At 33.5% G+C, this 21276-nt stretch overlaps 3 protein-coding genes across 3 annotated transcripts; all 3 read left to right on the top strand.

Annotated features, from left to right (window-relative positions):
• Positions 1-7966: 7966 nt before the first annotated feature.
• LOC131625526 (protein SUPPRESSOR OF GENE SILENCING 3-like) lies at positions 7967-11080 on the top strand. Its single transcript, XM_058896379.1, has 6 exons — positions 7967-8105; positions 8329-9245; positions 9360-9654; positions 9952-10196; positions 10358-10512; positions 10702-11080. The coding sequence occupies exons 2-6, from the start codon at positions 8358-8360 to the stop codon at positions 10925-10927; spliced, it is 1809 nt and encodes a 602-aa protein (XP_058752362.1). The 5' UTR covers positions 7967-8105; positions 8329-8357; the 3' UTR covers positions 10928-11080.
• Positions 11081-14893: 3813 nt separating this feature from the next.
• LOC131599062 (uncharacterized) lies at positions 14894-15544 on the top strand. Its single transcript, XM_058871562.1, has one exon. It carries the CDS (start codon positions 14894-14896, stop codon positions 15542-15544), a length of 651 nt encoding a protein of 216 aa, XP_058727545.1.
• A 1838-nt stretch (positions 15545-17382) lies between these two features.
• LOC131625515 (FBD-associated F-box protein At5g56370-like) lies at positions 17383-20134 on the top strand. Its single transcript, XM_058896370.1, has 3 exons — positions 17383-18231; positions 18344-18460; positions 18553-20134. Exons 1-3 carry the CDS (start codon positions 17389-17391, stop codon positions 18838-18840), a joined length of 1248 nt encoding a protein of 415 aa, XP_058752353.1. The 5' UTR covers positions 17383-17388; the 3' UTR covers positions 18841-20134.
• Positions 20135-21276: the final 1142 nt, after the last annotated feature.

The raw sequence follows: 21276 nt of genomic DNA, 5'->3' as shown, positions 1-21276 counted from the left end.
TGGAGATCATCATATATTTTCCTTAAGAGCTCATAAACCCTAATCACTGTAGCAAACTAATAGTTGAAGATTGGAAGCTTTGATCGTCGATTAATCGCCTTTGATGCTTGTTGATCTTCATCCTTTACTTCTTGAGCAAGCTACCATTCTCATGGATAGCTAAATCTCTTTTGTATCAAGATAAGATGTAATCTTCCTAGCTTTTTGTATGTGTTCTTGTGAATATATTATGTATGAACAAGTGATGATCAAAATAGATGGTTTAGTTTGTTTATTAAAGCTTTTTCTTTGGTATAAGTGTTTGAGACATCAATATTTGTATCTAGATCTAACTTTATCATCTATCAAACTATAAATTGCAGACATGGATTTAGCGTTTGATGTTTACTTAGTATCGGTTTTAAAACGTTATTTGTATTGTTTAAAGGATGGAGAAATCGTCGGTTAAACAATACGGTAAATCTAACTATATCATTGCGGACACGGATGATATAGGCGTCGATACGTAATTATGTTGATCGTTACCATGTTCATATACGTATATTTATAAGGAGACATACAAATTTAGGTCGATGAAATCGAATCTTGATACATTTTCTTTAACTTAGAACTTTCATTAATTTACTCTTAGCTACTAAAAGAATTGAATGATCTTTTGCAAACCTAAAACTAAAGTAACATTAACTCAAGACAAAATAGGCTATAGAACGGCGGTGATATCGCAATAATCCCTGTGGATACGATAATAACGAAAAGTACACCACAATACTCTTTCAACATACCTCAAACGAACTTGTTTGAAATTTATACTCGGATTTTCTGTATAATTTATCGGGTAGATTTGGGGTGTTACAAATAACATATATCATGTAAGCCAAGCAATGTTATCCTCACAATTCACCAAAAACATCATCTACATATACCAAAATCAAGTATCATGAACACATGCAGGATCCTAAAGCAAAGAATCAAAATTCACAAAATTTAGGAACATGCCGTGCTACACGCCCATTCCCGTGCTAAGCACGTCCTCTTGCACGCGATGCGCGCTCTGCGATATTTGGAAAAAAACCCATTTTGACAGCACTTCCAAAATTTGTTTTAATCCAAAAAAAACCCACCAAACATACACATATGGGTTTCTAATCATGTTTCTATTCATGGGTTAACATTATAACAACATAAAACATGATTAATCACATAATTTCATGGATTCAACACAAAATCTAACATAAAAAATTGTGAGAAATTGAGATGAAGAACCTTAAGCATACAACTACCCATTTCATACCATATATACCCCTAATAATGGGGATTCTCCCCCTTACCTCTTGAAGATCCTTCTTCTTCTAGGTTCCCATCTCTTTCTCTTCTCTTCTCTTATCTTATCTTCTCTCCTCTCAAAAATGAAAGTTATGAGACTAAACCTAATCTCCTCTCACTATCTTTCTCTAATCAAATGGGCTTAATCACACACACACACCCTTTTTACTATTATTTCCAATAATTAGGCCCAATATCTATTATCTCATTATTCTACCAATAATTATAATAACCCAATTAGCATAATAACACACAATTAAATAATTATCACACCAAATAATAATTAAATAATTATACTAATAATAAAATAGATATTTAAATAAACAAAATAGAAAATCGGGATGTTATAGTATGATCGGTGTACTCTATCAGTAGAAACAAATCGGAGTGACTCCCCAGGTAAACCTCAAGTGCATCAGCATCCTCATGCAGTGGGTCAACACCCTCTGGAGGTGGCACAGGAGAAGCATCATCAACTGGAGGTGGCACAGGAGAAGTATCATCGGCTGGAGGTGGCACAGACATACCCCAACGAGGTCTGCGGGGGGACGACGCCTGTGATGCACCCTCACCATCATCCCAACACCTCCGGGATGAAGAAGTGGAAGTCGACGGGGCATGTGCACTAGGTTGCGGAGTAGGATGTGGCGTAACCTCAATTGTGGCTTATGCTGGAACACATGGAACAGAGGCGTCGACTCCCTTTGACATTATTGTGCAACCCTCCCATGTATGAGTCGGTCCATTCCATCACCCATAATGTCTACAAGGTATAACAAATAAATTTGAATTAGATACAATTAAGTTATAAAAAAAGAATAAAAAAACAACTTTTAACTCCGGATATGTACATGTGGAAAGCTTTCGTAGATACAGCTACGGAAGCACCCAACATTGATAACAACTGGGTTTATTTCAGAGCTGGATTTACGGAACTACCCTAACGTTAATTTGTTCCGCAGATGCACCTCCAGAACATTTTGCAACTCTTCAAATGCAACAATGGCGTCTGGAACCCTTGAAAAACATATTTTTGAGGTCTTTATCGTCCGTTTTACACAACAAACAATACATGCATTATCTCTAAACTATATTTCTAAAACTATCTAATAATTTCTACACCTAAAGTGTATTCTGACTATTTTACAGGAAATACCTCAGAAACTCGAAAACTTACCGATTATAGTGAGCTTTGAACGAGTTGGAGTATGCTGATCGTTGATGTTGATGCTCCCTGTCGAACTCAAGAAAAAAAAGTTTGGTGGAAAATGATTTTTGAGGTTGAGAGAGTTTGGAAGATGAAAAGTTTTGAGAATGAGGGAGGAGCAGAGAGTCTGGCGCGAGTTTATAAAAAATGGTTCCGGAGATACATAACATGAATGTTTCCGTAGATGCACCTACGGAACAAACCAACATTGAGTAAAAAAAAGGTGCGTCTGAAGATACACCTTCGGAAGCATGAATAATTTTGAAAATGCACATGGTGCCTAAGAACCCCGAGGGGTGAGATAAGAAATTCCTTTTTTTTTTTGGTTCCCTCTCAGATTTGTCTATGTGACCGTCTCATTTATGATATGGCACTAGGGGTGTGCAAAAAAACCAATACCCATAAACCAATTTACTATCCAAATAAAACCAAAATTTAAAACCCAATCCAATTCTATATTTTAAAATTGGTGGCCCATTTAATAAATTTTAAAAAAAACCGGTACCCATATTTTTAAAGTGGATCAGTTTATGGGTACCACATTTTATTTCAATTTCAATTCTCTCTCTCAGCCGCACAACTGTTCTTCCGCTCCTTGAAGTAGGTTCGTATCCTAATATGTTGCAGATTCACTATCAGATACTTCCTATGAGTTGAGTTGTATAACTAAATATACGCATGTGAAGTGTTGTTCACATAATTGAGGATCCGTTTGTGTATTGTATCCCTAATATCGTATTTCTTTTAACGGGTCTACTGTTTTATGAAGTAGCCATTTGTTGGCACTAAAGTCAGAATTTCTGCTACCACAATAGGTGAATTCATGGAACAACACATAGCAAGGTAAACAAAATCAAAAACAGAAAAAAAACATTTTTTTAGAGAAACAAAAATGACCCTTTTAATGATTCTGAAATTCTAATCTAACTAGTTAATTGTGCACAGGTATGGTAAAATTTATAAGTCAAAATTGTTTGGTGAACCAGCAATAGTTTCAGCAGATGCAGGGTTGAATAGGTTCATATTACTGGTTTTAAACTGGTTTTTTTTATAAAACTGGTTTTAAAACTGATTTTTTAAAAGAAAATAAAAACTGGTTTTGAGAGAACCGGTTTAAAACCGGTTTTTTTGGTAAAACTGGTTTTTGTGAAAAACCGGTTTAGAACCAAACCAAACCATATGTAAACCGGTTTTAAAAAAATAAACCAGTTTTCATAAAATAGTTTTAAGATCCAAACCAAACCATATATATGGTTCAATTTGGTTTGGTTATTGATCCATGCACACCCCTATATGGCACAATAGACTTTGACCAAATTTAAAAATCTTTCGGCCACATCATTAATTAATTATTTTAATTAAAATTGATTAATTAAAAAACATTTAAAATTATCATTTTAAAATATGAACTTGAATGAATAAGGAGAAGCTTACACCATCTTCCCCAAACCCAGATGCCCTAACAACCCATCACCGTCTTCCTCAACTCGTAGCCCTAAAAACCTATTTTTTTTACTTTCTTCATCTCCTTCCCCAAATCAATTGCACATTCGTCTCATTCTCCGCCATGTCACAATATTCAACATCCAGTAGTCGCTCATTCTCACTATCCACCAATGGTGAATGCAAATGTGGTCTTCCATGTCCATTGATGACGGCTTGAACAAATTTGAACCCAAACATAGTTTTTTGGCTTTGGAATATGTAAAAGGTATTTGTTTCTCTCTATTACATGTTCTACATTTTTATGAAATTCAGAAAAATTCAACTTTCTTCTTCTCTAATTCTATATACAGGGGTATAAGAGATGCAATCATTTCGTCTGGTATGATGAGGAGATAGGTCAAAGGGCCAAGGAAGTAATAGCTTCAATGCACGGAAAGTTAAACCAATAAAAGACCAAGGTAAATGAAGCAATCATTAGAGAGGAAGAATTGAAGTTGAAGATCAAGTTTTTGAAGATGATGAACAAGTTTACCATGCATATGACAATAACGTTGTTAATTGGATTTGTTGTACCAAATGTGATCAATTAGGCTAGTTGTCTTAAGTTTGTTTGAACACACTTGAGTTTAGTATGTTAGATTAAGTTGATTATATAAGGTTAAGTTGATTATGTTAGGTTAGGTTGATTATGTTAGGTTAAGTTGATAATGTTAGGATGTAATGTGTTTGTTACGATGTAATGTTCAGATGATTATGGGTCTGTTAAGATGTAATGTTCAAATAATTATGTTAAATTATTGTTATGTGCAATGTAATGTACTTGATGTTATGTTGAAATACCAAAGTTGGGTTTAAGCTGAAAATAATTTGAGATTATGTATTGTATTTTAATTTGAACACGGCTTACATTAATCAATTGATATTTGAACAAGATTAGTTCATGACAGTTGGACATTAATCAGTGTATATTTGAATAAGATTACTTCATGACAATCGATAATTAAACACTTGATTTTTGAACAAAAGCAACACATGATATTTGAACATTAAACACTTGACAATTGCTTAATAATATTACATAGATTTGCATTACATTGAAAGTTAGTACCAAAATGACACAACTTTGTTCATGACAACATAGATCATGATATTTATATTACATAGTTACAAATGACACAAACCATACCAAAATGACACAATACATAGTTCATGACATAAAACACAGACTTGACAGTAAATCCATAAAATGCTATTCTTGGGTAGGCTGTGGAGCTTGTGAGCAGGATCAAATCTCTTGAGTAGAATGTGTTGCACCCTTTGACTTCTTTTGCTTCTTTCCCTTTGCACCATTTTGCTTCTTGTTACCTCCCTTTAGTGTGACCCTATCAGCTGCCTTATTTTCCTTGCAAGTCCTTGTGTTATGGACTTGCATTCGCAGAATTTTGCAGTTGCAAAGTGAATAAGAATTTTCCGCAGTTTGTGGACAGAGAAAAACTCTGCAAAAAATATTCTTCTTCCTCCTTTTAAGTTTCTTCAAACCCTAAGTCACCTTTCTCCTCAAATTTTCTTTATTCTTTCTTTCATTATCATTGTGTAGCGATAAAGAATTATTCAAATGTTTGAATTTAATTTCAACATTTACATTAAAGATTAATCTTCTTATACAAGTTTTTATATATCTTTCTGTTTTGATGAATTCTTGAATTTTTTTTTTATATGTTTGTCTTTCAAAACTTTTAACTCATTATCTTTGTTTTCATTATTTATTATTTATCTTGAAAGGAGGTGAGCAAGTGTTATCATTATCTTTGAAAAAAATGTGGATGTATTTGAGAATTTTGATTCATCTTATTTACTTTTGATTTTATATTTTGTGTAAGTAAAAACATGACATTGAATCATGGATAATTTGATTAGTTTTGTTTGCTATGGGCCTTTTCTATATTTAATCGTAAACATGATATTATCTTTACTTCAAGATTTTTTTGTCTTTTTCTATTAGATAATCTATAAAGTTGATGCAATGTTATAAGTAGGGGTAATGTTTACACCAATTTAATTTTATAATATTTTTTCCTTCTTTGAACTGTTCACTAAATCAATTTCTTATTATTAACTTGACTTATTTGCATTATAAAGTGGTTGGATAGGGCCATAACTTAGAATAGAATGACCGAATTTTCTCCTTTATATAGCTCCCGTACTTAACCTTTTCGTTTTTATTTATTTTTTTTGAATTTTTCTTCTAAAATTTTAAAAACAGTATAATTTAGTTTTTTCCTAACTTTTCTTATTCCAATTTATATATTTCAATTTCAATTTTCCATTTCAACTCCTGAAATCGGGGCTATGATTTGTGGATAAAGGAGAAAACACTCCTGGAATATAAAAGTTTATTTTTAACGAGATTTACACTAATTTTCTTAAAAAATATATACGTGTTAATACAATAAAAAAGCATACAGACAAATACGGAAGTGGCCGTCGCCCGTCGGAATGCTGGTGAGAGAAAAAAAACAAAAAATTGACAAAGAAAGAAGAAAAAGAAAAATTCTTAACTCATCTCATGAGTTTTTTTACGCACTATCAAATTGGAAAAAATGTGTTCGTATTTACGTAAATGTATTTAGCGGAAGCGTTTTTTTTTTTAACTTTGTTTTGTTCGGTACATGTATATGGGGAAGTATATGCAATAAAAACGTTAAAAGATAGTCAAACTTGGGATTTTTTCAATTAATTGAAAAAATACCAAATTAATTTCCCAATTAAGTTGAAAAAATTATAAATTAATTGGTAAAATCTCAAATTAATTTCTCAATTAATTGAGAAAATCCATAAGATAACTATGTTTTTAGCGTTTTTGTAGATGCATCTACGAAAGGAGACAATATTTTTGTAAAATAGGGGTGCTTCCGAATGTGTATCTACGAAAGTAGACGGCAAAATTGAAATTTTACGTACTGTATAAGAGATCCATAAGCATGCCCATTCGTATTTTTGTTTTTTATGGAACGTAAGTTAAGGGCTCAAAATATAATTTGTTTGAAACTAAATAGTTTGAAAATATAAAAATTCGATTTTCCGAAACATCAATTTTTTATCGAAAATATAAAAGTCGATTTTTTAAGAAAAAAATCAATTTTTGTCGAAAAAATATAAAAAATTGATCTTTTCAAAAATTAAACCGATTTTTTATGGAAAAATACAAAGTCTGTTTTTTCGGTAAAAAAATGATTTTTCTCGAAAATAATAAAATTTGATTTTTTCAAAAAAAAAAACAAAAAAATTTCCGAAAATATGAAAAATCGACTTTTCCAAAAAACGATTTTTTGTCGAAAATACAAAAAGGAGTTTTTAGAAAAAAAATCTATTTTTGGCAAAAATATCAAAGGACAATTTCATTGAAAAAACTCTGATTTTTTTTCGAAAATATAAAAAGTCAAATTTTTAAATTAATCTCCTATACAAGAAAGAATACAACTTTGACTAAAATATTTGTATCTATATCTTGATTGTATTTGTTTTTATTATAAATATGAATTTAACGTAAATTATTAAACTTATGGTTTAATTATTGGTAATATTTATATATTAATTAATAAAATAAAATTAAAAATAAGTAAATAATATTAACCAAAAAAATAAAAAATAAAAACAAATTTGATAATTGAGTAAAAATATTAAATACAGGAGCACCAGTTTGAATATGTAACATCCTACCAATTTATTTTTAATAAGATGAACTCAAACTATTGACTATTCAACCAAATAAATATAGAATAAAAAACATTTACTTGCAATAAATTATTATAAAACGGAATGAATAATATTATTGAATTCAGTAGATAAAAAAATTTGAAAGTAAACCTACATTGAAATAGTTATTTATTTCCATCTAAAATACAAAAAAATTCTATAATAAAGAATAAAGTGGTCCCTTGACCCTATCCTATCAGTTCCTTTCAAACTGAAACTAATATACAGTGCTACCGGTAATATTCACCAATTGGATTTCTCTCGCTAATCTCCATCTAAATCACCATTACCATATCATCAACATCATCAACATCATCATCAACATCATCATCATCATCATCATCGTCGTCGTCATCATCATCGTCACCATCAGGTTCCGCCGCTGCATTCGCCTCTCTCCATCTTTTTTCGTTTCAGTCTCTTTTCGTTTTTTCACGTAATTGCACTATATGAATGCAATGTTGATGATAAATTTATTCTATTATTTTATATAATCGTGTTTTTTTTCTGATTCTAGATGTATTTTTTTCCTCAACATTGCATGCGGTTGAGAATGATACTGAATATTGATACTTATTGTTTCGTTGAAATTACAGAAATTGCATTCGGTTGTGAAATTTGAATTATGGCTGGAGATAATGTTGTTGATCCTTTTCCCAAGCTGGGAAGTGTGTATAGACCGTCGAGTCGGAATGTATCCGACTCGGAAAAAACTGGTGACTCTAAGGTGATTTCAGTTTCAGTGCCTTGGTGTTCTCGGAATTCTTGTTCAAATGCATGGAGAAATCCGAATTTGATTCAGAAGATAATAAAGAAGAGTGATAGTGGATTAGGACTGGTTAACAATAGTAATAGCATGTTAAAGAAAAGCGGTTTTCCAAAGAATGATCTTATTAATGGGAGTGTAAATGGAGTTTTGGATGACGGAGAGTTACCTAATTGTGTTGAAGTTGATAAAGATCCATCCAAGGATTGTAACAATGGTGAATGCGACGATGAAGGAATAGCGAAATCGTATTCTGACAACAATGATGATGAAATTGTTGATAGTGGATCTGATATTGTGTTTGATAGTGATGACGATGATATTTCTTTAGATGACACTGACTCAGACACGGGAGAGAAGAGCCATGAAGGATCGAAGAAGAGCAAGTGGTTCTGGAAATTCTTTGATAATTTGAGTAAACTGAGAGTAGATGAGATGAACTCACAGGCATTACGGTGGCACTGTCCGGCATGCCAAGGTGGTACTGGGGCTATTTTTTGGTATCATGGGTTGCAGCCGCTTCTGAATCATGCTAGAACAACTAAAGTTAGGAGGGCGAGATTGCATCGAGCGTTTGCTGAAACTTTGGAGGAAGAGTGCTCAAGGAGAGGCGCTCCGTTGATGAGGTTTGGTGAAGCGTATGGACTATGGGAGGGTCTTGATAAGAAAGTCAAGGATCATGAAATCGTTTGGCCCCCAATGGTTCTCATCATGAATACAAAATACGAGCAGGATGAAAACAACAAGGTGCAATATATTTTCTTGTCTCTAATTTGATGAAATGCGGATATAGTTTTAGTCCTTTTGTTATTTTCTTCAAATTTTTCATTTGTGGTTTAAATTCGCTGAGCTGAATTGCAGTGGACTGGAATGGGGAACCAAGAACTCGTTGATTGTTTCAGTGACTATGCTGCAATGAAGGCTCGACACTCGTATGGTCCACACGGGCACCGGGGGATGAGTGTTTTGATTTTTGAAGCATCAACAGCAGGTTACTTAGAGTCTGTGCGGCTTCACAAGCATTTTAAAGAGCAAGGAAGAGACAAGGAAGCCTGGAATCGTTGTAAGAAACTATTTGTCCCAGGGGGAAAACGCCAACTTTATGGTTACTTGGCTTCTAAAGAAGATTTGGATGTTTTCAACAGACACTCTAGAGGTCCTTTTTCCACTCTTAATTATCCTTTTTTATTCTATGTCCAGTAGTTCATCTTGTGTGGAAAGATTAGAAGTTGAAATCATTTATGATGAATTTGATGACAGGACTAAATTTCTTAACTGTTTTGGTAGTTTAAGAATTCTTAGATGTCATACTTCACTGTTTTTGTCGAAGACAAGTTGTTAGGTGTTATTGTTTGTTTGTTTTGGGAAATTGTTTTTCTGTCTTAGTTTCTATGTAATATTTGGAATAAATGTTGATGTCTTGCTGATATATGATATATCTATGATTGTTTAGGAAAGTCAAAATTGAAGTTTGAAATGAGATCATACCAAGAGATGGTTGAGAGCAAGATAAAGCACATCAATGAAGATGGTCAACAGCTGGGCTTCTTTAAGGACATGATAGCTAAAGAACAACTCAAATCGAAAGTCTTCGAAGACACTTTATGTAAAGTAACTGACAAGTTACGCAAAACAACCGAAGAAAACCATGTTGTGAGAGAACGTACAAAAGAACATCATCAGCAAAACAAGGAGGAGGTAATGCTATGAAAATAAAATTAGATCAAGATTATTCGTCTGATGCGAATTGGTTTGCCTTTGAACTTGCTTGATTTCTTGGTTATGGTAATTGTTTTCTGAATAGTGATGCAAGATATACTTCTATGAGTGATTTCATCATGTTATAAATTCTTTTTTAGATGGATGCACAAGAAGCCTTTTTCGTTGAACAAATGCAAATCATTCATCAAGCAATAGCTGCAAAGGAAGATGTGTTTGCAAAATCGCAGCAGGCAAAGCGAGAAGTGATATCGGCTAATGGAGATTATTCTGCGAAAGAGGACAGTAATAATATGTAATATTCTCACATTCCCATTATTGTACACTAACTGAAGCATGTTTTAAAATTTATGATCCATATAATTGTTCTTTTATCGCATGTTAGCTTTCTTTTTGTCACATTCGGAGTTCTTAACTAAATGGCCATCATGTAAGATTCAATTCTTGATCTTTTCTGAAGTAAAACTCAATCTTCTTTCAACAGAATGGCGAATATTTCTAGTCTCATGAAGTCCCAAGATAAAGAGATGGGGCATTTCGAGTTAGAGAAAGACAATATCTTAAAAATGCATGAAGAAAAACAGTTGGCTCTGAAGAAGAAGCAGTGGCAAGAGCAGCTTGAACTTGCAAAGGAATTGGAAAATGAACTCACTCAGCTCATGAAAAAGCATGCTTTAAGCCAGTCTCAAGAAGAAAGCTGTCAAAAATAAATGGGAAAACAAGCACAGAATTGGTAAATTTTGGTTGAGTTTAGTTTAGAAGTTGAAAAGTGTGAGTTGGTGAGGCCATCACCAAAGTTTTGATCCCATTTTGACTAGTTGTAGTAATTTTTTCTTTGGTTGCAACTGTTTGACTATATTATTCATCTGGTAAGATTTATCAGTGGTAATGCAAAAATTAATAATGTTTCTCATTCCTAAGTCCCACATTGGTAATGATCAGGTAAGAGGAATAATAGTCAAAATATCAGGTAGGATTTGTTTATCTAATAACCCTTAACTATATGAAATATCAAAATATAACAGGTTTATCAATTTTGTCATATAATTCTAACAAAAATACATCACATGACCAACTTACAAAATATACTAAGGTTTATGTTTGCATGTTTCTATGATAGGATTATAAAACATTAAGGTCTTTTCACTCAACCTAACAATTGTTCAAAAAGAAAGTACAAACTTTTACAAAATGTGCATTAGACAAAATATTATGTATGTAATGAATTTGGTATAAATATATGAATATAAAATTTTGAATAATTATTATCTATGTTTTATTTGAGTAAAGCACAGTAGACTATAAAAAAATATATTGGCATTTCATGTTCCTAAAGCAAAATTATAGTTTATTACGGTAGTCCAGATCTCTAAAAAACGATGTATCATGATATTATTACCATGATAATATTACTATGTTATTATTAAATTTCAAGATAGGAGTTGTCTTTGTCAACTATTAAAGATTCTTTGTCTTTTATACTTAAAAGAAATGAAGATAAGAAGGGAATAAAGTTACTTTAACTTTTATGCCTAAAAAGAGATGAAGATGAGAAGAGAATAAAACTACTTTGGTTTTGCCTAAAAAGAAATGATATTATTGTTAGCTTTAGAGCTCAAAGGAATCATCTATAACATTCATCTTGGTATTATTAAGTGTATTATTAAGTTACGTTGACTTTGGCTTTTGCTTTTTTGCCTTGGCCATATATAAGGGTATTTTTGTCCTTTAAATAAATTTTACTAGGGACAAAAATATATGTATATATTGTACAATATTAGTCTATCCGTCTCATAAAAAGTGTCTTATTTAAGCAATGCATGGTTCTTAAGAAAAGTGATAGGGATATGGTTTTGATGAGAGGACCATACACCATTCATAGAAAACCTATGTTTCTCCATGAATGGAAACTAGATTTCACAATGAAGGAAGATATGATCAGAACACTACCTCCCTGGGTTATTTTGCCACAGTTACCTCTGGTGTATTGGGGTGAAAAGAGTATAGGAAAAATAGCAAGTGCATTGGGGAAACCACTTATGACTGATGAGTGTATGGCCAAAAAATAGAGAGCATCCTATGCTAGGGTCTTCATTGAGATAGATGTCACAAGTGAACTAAAGAACCACATCAACATTCGAGGACCAGGTGGAGATCTTATCAAACAGGATGTGGAGAGTGAATGGAGACCATCCTTTTGCAGTAAGTGTAATAAGGTGGGGCATTAATGCAAAGAACCTATCTAGAAAGGGCTTGATAAGATGGAAAAAAGATGGGAACCCAAACCAATTCAGAAAGCAAAAGAGAAAGGTGAGGAAAATGTTGCTGAACAGTAACAACCAACAGAACCTACATCAAGTGAATCCCCTAGGGAATGGATAGAGGTGAAATCTTCAATCAAGGGTAAGGGAGTGGATACAGGAATTGGTAGCTCCACAGTAGACTGCCAGAATGGATTTGCCATCCTAGGTGGAGGAAGTAACCAAGGAGATGCAGATAGAGTTTCATGATGATTGTGTGGAATGCGAGGGGCTTGAATAAACAAGCAAGACATGTGGAGGTTGCAGCCCATCTCCGTAAATATCAAGTGTATTGTGCTGGCCTTTTAGAAACTAGAGTTAAACAGCCAAATGCTAATAAAATCAGGAGAAACTTTGGCACAATCTGGAAATGGATTGACAACTATGAGGAACATGACAATGGGAGGATTTGGTTTGGTTGGAACCCTGCTATTATAGATGTGGAGAAAGTGGATGCTTCTGATCAGCATATTCATTGCAGGGTGTTTCATACTCAAGGAATACTTCAATATTGGTTCACCCTCATTTATGCTCACAACCAACTGCCTAGAAGGAAGATTCTTTGGAATAAGATTCAATGTTATGCTCTGCAGGATCCCTGGATGATTCTTGGGGATTTTAATAATGTGATGAGAATAGGGGATAGAATTGGAGGTCACCCTGTCCAAAGTAATGAATTCAGTGATTTGGAAGATATGATGAATAACATTGATTTGTTTGAACATGATCGCTTGGGGAGTAGATATTCTTGGTCTAACAAACAAAGTCAAGGAATGATCTATTCCAAAATTGATCATGTCATTTGTAATACAACCTGGTTCCTCAAATTCTCTAAATGTGCAGTTGAATTCCTCAAGGCCCATATTCCAGATCACATCCCTATTAGAGTACAATGCACAGAGATTGAGGGGAGACAACAAAGGCACAGACAATTCAAGTTTCTTAATTGCATTATTGAGCAGTCACAGTTTAATGAGATTGTTCAGACTAATTGGTCCCAAAGGATGGCAGGTCAACCCCAATATCTGTTGTGGAATAAGCTGATGAGACTGATACCAGAGATTAAGAAGCTTACTCAAAAAGTTACTAAGGGGTTAAACAGATACAGATGGCTAGGAAAAACCTGGAGCAAGCAGAAAATAGGCTGGCAGCATACATGTTCAACCAAGAGTATGTTGAAAAGGTGCAAAAGTGGACTAAAGAGGTTCTCCACACTAATGACTTGGAAGAGCATATGTTGAGACAAAAATCCAAAGTAATTTGGTTGCAATTGGGGGAAGGAAATAACTCTTATTTCCATGCCATGGTCAAGGGAAAAAACAAATAGATTGGTATCAAGCAGCTGGAGAATAGCAATGGTCAGGTTCTAACTGAGCATAAAAATATAGAGGAAGAGATCTTGAAGTTCTACAGAGATCTAGTTGGAACTGCTGCCACAAGAATGAGACATGTGGACATTGTGGAATTAAGACAAGGGAAACAACTGCCTGAAGAGGATAGACAGGATTTAATAAAACCTGTTACAGATAAGGAAATATGGGAAGCTTTGTAAGGAATTGGAGATAACAAGGCCCCTGGGGGAGATGGTTACACTGCCAGGTTTTTCAAAGCTACTTGGAACACTACAAAACATGATGTCTGCTCTGATGTAAGAGACTTCTTTAAAAAGAAGAGACTCCACCATGCATTCAATTGTGCTTTAGTAACCTTGATTCCCAAGACACCTGAGGCCAAAACTATGAAGACCTTGAGACCTATAGCTTGCTGCACTACTGTGTACAAGCTCATCTCTAAGATTCTAACTAGAAGACTCAGTATGTGCATTGGTAAAGACATTCATGATAGCCAATCTTCTTTTATACCAGGAAAATTGATTCATGATAACATAATTTTGGCCCATGAGCTGTTAAGAGGTTATAGTAGGAAACACATTTCCCCTAGGTATGCAATTCAGATGGATATCCAAAAGCCCAATGACACTGTAGAGTGGCAAGCCTTGGAGGATATTATGAGAGAATTGAATTTCCCTACTACTTTTGTTGATTAGATTTTATTGTGTGTGAAAATAGTCTCATATAGATATGTCATCAATGGTCAACCCAGTCCTAGTATCCAAGCAAAGAGAGGCCTTAGACAAGGGGGGCCTATCTCTCCTCTCTTATTTGTGCTGATTATGGAATATCTACATAGGAGCTTCAAGAAGTTACAAAATCTGCCTGAGTTTAAATTTCATCCCAAATGCAAAAAACTTGGAATTATCAATATTTGCTTTGCTGATGATTTGATGTTGTTTTCTAGAGGAGATACTACTTCTGTTCAGATTATGATGCATGAATTTCAAAGGTTCTCTGAAGAACATGTCTTTATGCTAGCCCTATGAAGTGTAAAGTCTATTGTGGAGGTATGCATGAATCAGTTCAGCAGCAGGTACTTCAGATCAATGGTTTTTCTACTGGAATCATCCCATTCAAGTACCTAGGAGTCCCTCTATCTAGTAGAAAATTAACCATTCATCACTGCGGGCCTTTGGTTCATAGGATCTTGGCTAAGATTCAGCACTGGACTGCTAGGCTTCTAAGCTATGCAGGTAGGTACCAATTGATCAGAAATGTGTTATTTGGAATTACTGCTTATTGGATGAATGTTTTTCCCATGCCAAAAGGTGTGATCAAGCATATTGAGGCTATATGTAGGAACATTATGTGGAAAGGTAATACTGACAAAACCAATAAGGCACTAGTTGCTTGGGACTTTATTTGTAATCCTAAGGGAGCAGGAGGGTTGAGTATTACTTCCTTGAAGGAATGGAATATTGCCACTATGGGAAAGCTCTTTTGGAATATCCAAGCTAAGGCTGATAAGCTTTGGGTAAAATGGGTTAATACATACTACTTGAAGCAACACAATGCAATGGATTGGCAAAGTAAAAATTGTTCTTGGATTTTGGCTAGTGTGTTTAAATGTAGGGACAAAATCAAAGGGACTAATGCTTGGGCAACTGTTATATATACAAACTGGGAAATATAGGACTGCAGATATTTATAAAGAGCTTCGTGGAGATAGAGGGCAAGTTCCTTGGAAACATTTGATGTATCAAAATTATGCTAAACCTCGGGCCAGGTTCATGTTGTGGTTGAGTTTATTGGATAGTTGAACACCAAGGATAGGCTGTTGAAGCATGATAGTATGATATATGTTGGTTGTATCTTCTGTAAGGGTGTGGAAACTCTCCATCATCTGTTTTTTGAATGCCAGCTAACCAATCAAATCTGGCGCAAAGTTCTGCAACACATTGGATATTACAGAAATCCAATGGGTTGGACACACGAGCGAGCATGGTTAAATGGTGAAACTAGGAGAAAAGGATGGCATAGAGACTTGTTGAAAATTGCAACTGCTGAAAGTGTTTATGGTATTTGGAGACATCGCAATGATGTGATCTTCAACCAAGCTCAAGTGGATCCTCAAATTTGGAAGACAATAATCCATGATATTCTTATTAGAGGTAGTTTCCATAAGTCCATTATAAATCATGTAAATGTAGAAACTATGAGTATCTCTCTTTAATAGAGATGTCTAGTAGAATGGATGCATAATGCATCACCTGGATCTTCGGATCGGTTGTAATTCATTGTTTTTGGCAATAATATTATCTTTATTCCAAAACAAAAAAAAAGTAGTTGAATACATTGAAAAATAATAATAGATGTTGAATTGATACTGTAAAACGACAACTATTTTGATATAGAGAAAAAATGCAAATAAGACATTTTTATGAGATGAAAGGAGTAATAGAAAGAAGAGAGTGAAAAAATAAAAGAGTATTTTTGTATTTTAAATAACTTGCAATTAGCAGTGGGAATAGGCCATACTCACTAATAGGGACCTACCGCCTAGCCTACACAGGCCAAAAACAGACCCGAATTTTTCTTAAATAGAAAAGGCTTAAACTTTTTATAAGCTTATTTTATTAAAAAGGTTAGGCCATATAAAAAGCTTTTTAAATCTATCAGAACAACCTATTTAAATAAATATGAAAAATATTATTTATTATATTTTATTGTGTACTTTTAATTAAAACATAAAAATAAAGCTTAGTTAGCTTCAAGGAATTATGAAAATAAACTAAAAAAATCTCATGAACAATATGATATGTTGTTTTCATAAGTTCTCTCACATAAATAGTATTACAAAACTTATGTTACTAGATATACTCAAATAAGTCAAAGTAAACAAATATTAAATCTATTTGATATTTTAATTTGTTAGTCTATTTAAGAATTAATTAAATTACTTATTTATCAATGGTTAAATGAAATAAGTTTTTAAATAGGTTTGCAAGTCAATCAGACTTTCAAAAATGTCAGATTCAGATCTAAAAATAAACTTATGATATATTACATAGACTTAAGCTTAAAATATTTTAACAAATCAGACTAGTTCGACCCAACCTATTCTCACCCTCTCCTTGCAATAAATACAAAAAAATTGTCTCATGTTTTAGACTCCGATAACTGGTTTTTGTTCTCTCGAGTAAATAATTTTTAGGGTTAATGAACTTTTTGGTCCCTCTAAATATTGCATATTTCGTTTTTAGTCCCTCCAAAATTTCCCTTTAAAAAATCGTGCCTTCAAAAATTTTCGTCTAAACTATTGGTCCCTAACGTCAAATTTGCTAGAGATTAGCTACGACTTTAGCCACAGATTAGCTACGAAATTTGACGTTAGGGACCAGTAGTTCGGAAGAAAAATTTTGAAAGGACGATTTCTTGAAGAAATTTTTTGGAGGGACTAAAAACGAAATTTGAAATATTTAAAGGGACGAAAAAGTTGATTAACCCTAATTTTTAAATCAAAAACTCTAAGGAAAAATGGCGCCGCTAACGGTGGATAGCATAAGCAGTTTACCGGACGAAATCCTCTGCCGCATTCTCTCTTTACTCTCCACCAAAGAATCAGTTGCCACAAGCGTCTTATCCAAACGGTGGACTCATCTCTGCCACCATGTTCCCAATCTTCAATTCTCAGACATCACAGTCAACACACTCCCATCCATTCTTCTCTTTAACCAGTTTGTTTACTCCCTTTTACTCTCCAGAGACTCCGCCGCCGGTTCTAATTTCGTCAACACTTTCCGTCTCCACATTCGATACGATACCTTTTATTTTGCCTATAATTTCGGATTTCCCAATATAACCAAATGGATCAACTTCGTCGTTCAACCCAAATTCACACTCAAAAATCTTAGTCTCCATTTCAATGGCTTCAGTGTTGAAGACCTTGATCAAATGAACCCACCCAAATTACCTTTAAGCATCTTCACGTGCAAAACCCTTGTAAGTCTCAGTCTCCGTTGGTTCAAGGCGGACGGTTATTCTTTTTCTTCAAAGGGATGTCAACTTCCTTCGCTCAAGATCCTTCATTTGGAGTTACTTTTTTTCTCGGATTTTCCAGATTTTCTGTTGCTTCTTGCTGGATCTCCATTGCTTGAGGATTTGTTAGTTTCACAATTATACTTCTTAGGCGTCGTGGAAGATGCCGTGGAAGATGATTCTGATTCACAAGATTTCAAAAGCTTATGCCTACCCAATTTGACTAGAGCAGATTTGGCTCAATGTGGTTGTTCATGGTTTCGGATTAATGCGCTTTCTTCCTGTGTGTCTCTCTGCATGCAAACATGCAGCTTTTACATAGAAGACGACGTAGTCTCCAAGGTACGTTTGATTATGATGCATACTAGCTGTTTGATTATTATGCATACTAGCTGTTTGATTATTTGAATACTATAAACCATTGTTTGATACTGTGTCTTTCTATACAATTTAGATGAAGCAGTTTCCTGTTTTTCATAACTTGACCCACTTGAAGCTCCACAATAATTGGGAATTGGCACTAAAGGTGCTCCACCTATGCCCTAAGCTTCAAAATCTTCAACTTTATCAGGTTTGTTAACTTTACTAATTTTATTTGCCTTATTTTTTTCTTATCACATCGCTATGTTAAGTTTTATTTTATGTGTTTTGTATTATAAATAGGACTCACTGGAGGCAATATTGAATGGAGAAAATAATCAAGAAAACACGACGGAACCTGAATTTGTTCCACAATGCATTTCATTATACCTTAGAACTTGCACTATTCGGAACTTTTTAGGCCTACAAGGTGAGCTTAAGTTGGCAAAATATATTTTGAAAAATGGGAAAAATTTACAAACCATGTCAATCTGGGGCATATGGGAACTACCTGAAATAGAAAGAGAGTTGTCTGCGTGCCCGAAGGCCTCTGCAACATGTGAACTTTCGATTATTTATAACAGAGCTTAGGTAAGTAGTATATGTAACTAAATGTTTCTACTTGTTGTTTCGTTAGCTTTTACTAGGCACTTTCTTGATTTGGTGGTTTGAACTTTGAACTATAGGCTATTATGATTTGTGAAGGTCGTGAATTTGGCTCAACTGCATAAGTTAAGAAAAAATCATCTTTAAATGATTTAGTTAGTACTTGTCTACCTGTTTATTTATATATTTGTTTATTAAACTTGTTTATGACTACAATTACATCAATGCTTATCTATTTATTGCCACTTGTATGCTAAATCCAGATTGGTTGCATAAACACATATGATAAGAGACGCGTCCAGAGATTATATAAGTAGTTGTTTTCTTATGGGAATACTTTTGTCTTTTGATAGAAAATACTGTTTTTAGTGCTTTATCAAATATCACTTAGTTCTAAATGATCTTTTTGAAGATTTGGTTTTGTTGTCGTAGGTTACCGGATAGTTAAGGTTTTATTTTTATGGACATTTGGTAAAAGGTTAGAGTTTGAGAAAAGAGAGATTCATAACAGAATTTTGTTATTCTGTATAGTAGAATACTCTTGATGATTCTAACTAGTTAAATGTGAGTCTTTACACAGTGTGATTATCTAACTGACTCTCTTGGACTTATGTGACAACAGTAACTAATTGTAACAAACAGCAAGGCGTAAAGACTACTAGTGAGTTATAGTTGCTCCTAACTTCCTCAAATCTAAGGTGGTTGACCGAGTTTACACTTGTCAAACATGTTTGTCCCTGTATGGGAACGCCCTTCTAGAATTACATTTAACATCCCTTTATGACTTTCTTGATCAGCGCCTTGGGGTGGTAGCCGGGCTCTGGAACATTACTGCCACGGCTACTATCAACCCTAGCCCAAAGAAGGAAAAAAACTGCCTAAAGCAGGTAGTTCATTGGCCATACATAGTGGAGGGGGTGGGGGTCAACCTCTTACATGTGACTCAAATCCTCCAACCAACCTTAATGTAGTTTATTTATTACATTTATCACACTTTCAGAGTATCAGCACTTTTATCAAATGTACAATCAAAGACCCATATAAGTTGTACCATGAGAAAATATGGTCTATCCATGCACTTTAGCTATGAGCCATTTTATATACCCTTAGGTAGAAGATGGAGACTCTGAAGAACTAGATTGAGGTATAGTTAGTAGAAGAGAACTAGGTTGATTGGCTTTATATGCATCTTGTTATTTAGATTATGAATTTGCAAAATTTACTTGCAGTTTGTTTTGGAACAATTTGAAAAATATTACATGTGACATTTGAAAATATGATTGCCAAATGGAGAAATGAAATTTTTTGAAAGAAAAAATAATTTTGAAATTGTCTCGGAGGAGAATATTATGGTGGAGAAAATTAATAAGAAGTATTTGTGATCAATGTGTTTTTGCTTTAACAGCAGAACAATTTGTAAAGTTTAAGAATATTGTATTTGTTTTTGATGCCAAGTTTATATGAGAAAATTTACTCTTAAGAAACTTTGTATTTTAGTTTTCAGATTTAACCCCATTTGTATGAGCTTAACTGCAACACTGATTAGAAACACTATGGCTATAGAATGCTCAATTTCATTAATTTCTAATGTTGAGGGGTTCAAGGATTATTCCCTCTAACACTTTTCTTATCGAGTGAAATACACGTGGATCGCACTCAAATATTAAATGGTGTGATTAGGGCTGGCAATGAGTCGATTCGAGTCGAATTCGCCTCAGTTCAGTTCGACTCGTTAAGAATTGATCGAGTTCGAGTTTGAGTTCATCACAAACTTTTTTTTCAGCTCAAACTCGACTCGTTAAGAATTGGTCGAGTTCGAGTTCATCACAAACTTTTTTGCTCAAACTCAACTCGTTAGAAGTTCACGAACAACTTGGTTCAACTCGTTAAGTTGATTCAACTCGTTAAGTTTATCTCGTTAGGTTCAACTCGTTTGTTTCACAGACTTAAAAATAATTTTTTAACTTAAAAGTAATTTTTTAAGTCTATTTTTTTTATATATATTTGACATTTTAAATTAATATTTTTTTTTAAATTAAATAAAAGTTATTAGATTGAAATTTATTTTTATTTGTAGAAATATTTTACTCACTTAAGAATATAAATTATAAATTAAAACGGTTAGACTAAAAGAAAATATAAGACTAAGATTTGGAGCAAATCTTTTAACCTACTCTTAAAGATAATATAATCTATCTTATATATAATCGAGTTGACTCATGAACCTAATGAGTAAAACTATGGATAGTTCATGTTTAGCTCATTTAGTTAACGAATTTAGTTTTTAAGCTCATATTCAACTAATTTGATTCATGAACCTAGTTTAACGATTTAATTTTTGAATCAAATTTTAAACTATTTTCAAATTGGTTCGATTCATTGTCAATCTTAATCCTAAGTGTGACTTAAATTTCATTTGAT

The sequence above is a fragment of the Vicia villosa genome, linkage group LG1, assembly GCF_029867415.1.
Source record: "Vicia villosa cultivar HV-30 ecotype Madison, WI linkage group LG1, Vvil1.0, whole genome shotgun sequence".
NCBI classification, from domain to species: domain Eukaryota; kingdom Viridiplantae; phylum Streptophyta; class Magnoliopsida; order Fabales; family Fabaceae; genus Vicia; species Vicia villosa.
Note: the sequence above shows the minus strand (reverse complement) of the source record. Positions and strands in the feature narration are given on the sequence as shown.

Excerpts from the sequence above, each read along its gene's own strand:
- LOC131625526 (XM_058896379.1), top strand. The coding sequence starts at position 8,358 with ATGGCTGGAGATAATGTTGTTGATCCTTTTCCCAAGCTGGGAAGTGTG. Across the intron at positions 9,246-9,359 it reads AGCAGGATGAAAACAACAAG|TGGACTGGAATGGGGAACCA; the intron begins GTGCAATATATT and ends GCTGAATTGCAG. Across the intron at positions 10,197-10,357 it reads ATCAGCAAAACAAGGAGGAG|ATGGATGCACAAGAAGCCTT; the intron begins GTAATGCTATGA and ends ATTCTTTTTTAG.
- LOC131599062 (XM_058871562.1), top strand. The coding sequence starts at position 14,894 with ATGAAGTGTAAAGTCTATTGTGGAGGTATGCATGAATCAGTTCAGCAG.
- LOC131625515 (XM_058896370.1), top strand. The coding sequence starts at position 17,389 with ATGGCGCCGCTAACGGTGGATAGCATAAGCAGTTTACCGGACGAAATC. Across the intron at positions 18,232-18,343 it reads AAGACGACGTAGTCTCCAAG|ATGAAGCAGTTTCCTGTTTT; the intron begins GTACGTTTGATT and ends TATACAATTTAG. Across the intron at positions 18,461-18,552 it reads AAAATCTTCAACTTTATCAG|GACTCACTGGAGGCAATATT; the intron begins GTTTGTTAACTT and ends TATTATAAATAG.